We start from the raw sequence: 3,335 nt of genomic DNA, 5'->3' as shown, positions 1-3,335 counted from the left end.
GAGACGGGATCTTGGTATGTTGCTTATTGGTCTCAAACTCTTGGGCTCAAGTGATCCTCCTGCCTCAGCCTCCCAAAGTGCTGAGATTACAGGCAGGAGCCACCATGCCTAGCCAATGAAAAAATTTAGTAGCCGGCTTATCCTGCCTGAAACAAAACATCTCTAAGGAGTTTACTAAACACATCAAAACCCAAAACACACCCAGTATCTAACATTTAAAATATTCAGTATAACTCTCAGATTACCTTTTCCTGTGGAGAGACAAGCAGAACAACAGTCTCGAAAAGACTCCCCACACAAAGGAGACTATCGAGTGGTCCGACAGGATCTCTGGGCTGGGTTGGGCAGTTGCTGAGGAGGGTAGAGGATTTGAGCTTCTCCCTTGGGGTTTTCAACGGTGATCTCAGCAAGGGAGTTAAGAATCAAAGCCCTGGGGCCGTGGCTGTGAAACCTTTGAAAGTAGGAGAACCACTGTCATGTGTCCTGTGGGAGTTTCACTGCTGCCTCTTTGCTGTCAGTGTGCCTCTTAAAACACAGATCTTGTGGGAGCGAAACCAATGCCTGGCTTGGAGCAGCAACCTCTGAGGTGTCCCTGGACAGTGTCCTTCCACCTGTCCACAAGCATGGGGAACATCTTCGCCAACCTCTTCACGGGCCTTTTTGGCAAAAAAGAAATGCTCATCCTCATGGTGAGTCTGGATGCTGCGGGGAAGACCACGATCCTGTACAAGCTTAAGCTGGGTGAGATCGTGACCACCATTCCCACCACAAGCTTCAACGTGGAAACCGTGGAGTACAAGAACATCAGCTTCACTGTGTGGGACGTGGGTGGCCAGGATGAGATCCGACCCCTGTGGCACCACTACTTCCAGAACACACAAGGCCTGATCTTTGTGGTGGACAGCCATGACAGAGAACGTGTGAACGAGGCCCGTGAGGAACTCAAGAGGATGCTGGCCGAGGACGAGCTCCGGCATGCTGTCCTCCTGGTGTTCGCCAACAAGCAGGACCTTCCCAATGCCATGAATGTGGCTGAGATCACAGACAAGCTGGGGCTGCACTCCCTACGCCACAGGAACTGGTACATTCAGGCCACCTGTGCCACCAGCGGCAAAGGGCTCTATGAAGGACCGGACTGGCTGTCCAATCAGCTCCGGAACCAGAAGTGAATGCAACTGCCCCCTCCTCACTCCTCTTGCCCTCTGCTTTACTCTCATGTGGCAAATGTGCAGCTCGTGGTGTGAGTGCCAGAAGCTGCCTCCATGGTTTGGTCACCGTGTGCATCACACCGTGCTATAAATGTGGCAGATATGGGCTGCGGCCAGGCTTTTTATTTAATGTAAATAGCTTTTGTTTCCAATGAGGTAGTTTCTGGTACTCCTATGGAATATTACTCAGCATTTTTTATTGTAGAAAGAAAAATCAAGTCACTGTTCAGTGCTGAGAGGGGGATGTAGGCCCATGGGCACCTGGCCTCCAGGAGTCGCTGTGTTGGGAGAGCCGGGCACGCCCTTGGCTTTAGAGCTGTGTTGAAATCCATTTTGGTGGTTGGTTTTTAACTCAAACTCAGTGCATTTTTAAAAATAGTTAAGAATCCAAGTCGAGAACACTTGAACACATAGAAGGGAGACGTCGCCTAGCATAGATTTGTAGTTATGGCCTGGATGTCAGTCGCCAGCCCAGCGGCTCCCCTCGGGAACATGAGGTGGTGGTGGCGCAGCAGACTGCGATCAATTCTGCATGGTCACAGTAGAGATCCCCGCAACTCGCTTGTCCTTGGGTCACCCTGCTTTCCATAGCCATGTACTTGTCTCTGTGCTCCCACGGTTCCCAGGGGCCAGGCTGGGAGCCCACAGCCACCCCACTCTCTCGCAGGCCGCCCCACCCACTTTCAGGCAGCCTATGGGACCCAGGTCCCCATCTATCCCTCGGTCACCGTGTGGCCACAGTGGGCCCGTCGTCCCCAACACTCGTGCTCGCTCAGACACTTTGGCAGGATGTCTGGGGCCTCACCAGCAGGAGCGCATGCAAGCTGAGCAGGTGGTCCACCTAGACCCACAGCCCCTCGGGAGCACCCCACCTCTGTGACGTAGCTTTCTCTCCCTCAGCCTGCAAGGGTCCGATTTGCCATAGAAAAAGGCAACCTCTACTTTTTTCTTTTGTATTTTGATAAACACTGAAGAAGCTGGAGCTGTAAAATTTTTCTTGAGGAAACCTCAGAACTGGTCTATTTGGTGTCATGGAACCTCTTACTGCTTTCAATACATGATTAGTAATCAACTGTTTTGTATACTTGTTTTCAGTTTTCATTTTGACAAACAAGCACTGTAATTATAGCTATTAGAATAAAATCTCTTAACTATTTCAAAAAAATATTAAAGAAAAGAAAAAACAAAAAACAAACAAACAAAAAAACACAAGTGGCCAGTGCGATTGCCTTCAGCAGCAGCAGACTGTGAAACAGTAGGCTGCTGAGTTCGGGAGACAGTGTGGATAATGTCGGTTTTTTTTTTTTTTTTTTCGAGACAGAGTCTGGCTCTGTTGCCCAGGCTGGAGTGCAGTGGTACGATCTCGGCTCACTGCAAACTCTGCCTCCTGGGTTCACGCCATTCTCCTGCCTCAGCCTCCTGAGTAGCTGGGACTACAGGCGCCCGCCACCACGCCCAGCTAATTTTTTGTGTTTTTTTTAGTAGAGATGGGGTTTCACTGTGTTAGCCAGGATGGTCTTGATCTCCTGAGCTCGTGATCCACCCACCACGGCCTCCCAGAGTGCTGGGATTACAGGCATGAGCCACCGCGCCCGGCCTTGTTTTGTTTTTTTTGAGACAGAGTTTCGCTCTTGTTGCCCGGGCTGGAATGCAATGGCATGATCTTGTATTCAAGTGAGTCTCCTGCCTCAGCCTCCCGAGTAGCTGGGATTACAGGCACCCACCACCACGCCCGGCCAATTTTTGTATTTTTAGTAGAGACGGGGTTTCTCCATGTTGGGCAGGCTGGTCTCGAACTCCTGACCTCAGGTAATCCACCCAACTCGGCCTTGCAAAGTGCTGGGATTACAGGCATGAGCCACCGTGCCTGGCCTAATGTCCAGTTTTAAGAGACAACGTCTGCAGATTCCTAGGGCTTATAGCTCGGGAGCAGAGGAGTCAGAAGTCATCCAGTCCTCCCCAGGCTTCTGCAGGCTCCAGGACTCTTTCCTCTGCCCACTGGGAGAAACTAGATGAGCCAAAGCAATGGGAAAGCTCAAGTGTTGGAGGTAGCCAGGGTGTATTGTGTCGTGCGGGAGAGGGAGGGATGCTTCAGGCGGCTGATGACTATGGGGATGTGGGTGGCGT

The 3,335-nt window shown here is 51.2% G+C and overlaps 1 protein-coding gene across 1 annotated transcript in view; it reads left to right on the top strand.

The window, feature by feature from the left end:
* Positions 1-1,412, top strand: part of LOC105517247 (ADP-ribosylation factor 1-like) — a 2,152-nt gene extending 740 nt beyond the window's left edge. Inside the window, exon 2 of the mRNA XM_011949727.1 lies at positions 576-1,412. Within this exon, the coding sequence (XP_011805117.1) occupies positions 576-1,169 (594 nt within the window). The 3' untranslated portion in view covers positions 1,170-1,412. The remainder of the gene's footprint in view (positions 1-575) is intronic.
* The last annotated feature ends 1,923 nt before the right edge of the window (positions 1,413-3,335 follow it).

This window comes from Colobus angolensis, unplaced genomic scaffold, assembly GCF_000951035.1.
Source record: "Colobus angolensis palliatus isolate OR3802 unplaced genomic scaffold, Cang.pa_1.0 Scaffold3, whole genome shotgun sequence".
NCBI lineage: Eukaryota > Metazoa > Chordata > Mammalia > Primates > Cercopithecidae > Colobus > Colobus angolensis.
The sequence above is the reverse complement of the archived record's forward strand: the minus strand, read 5'-3'. Positions and strand labels throughout refer to the sequence as shown.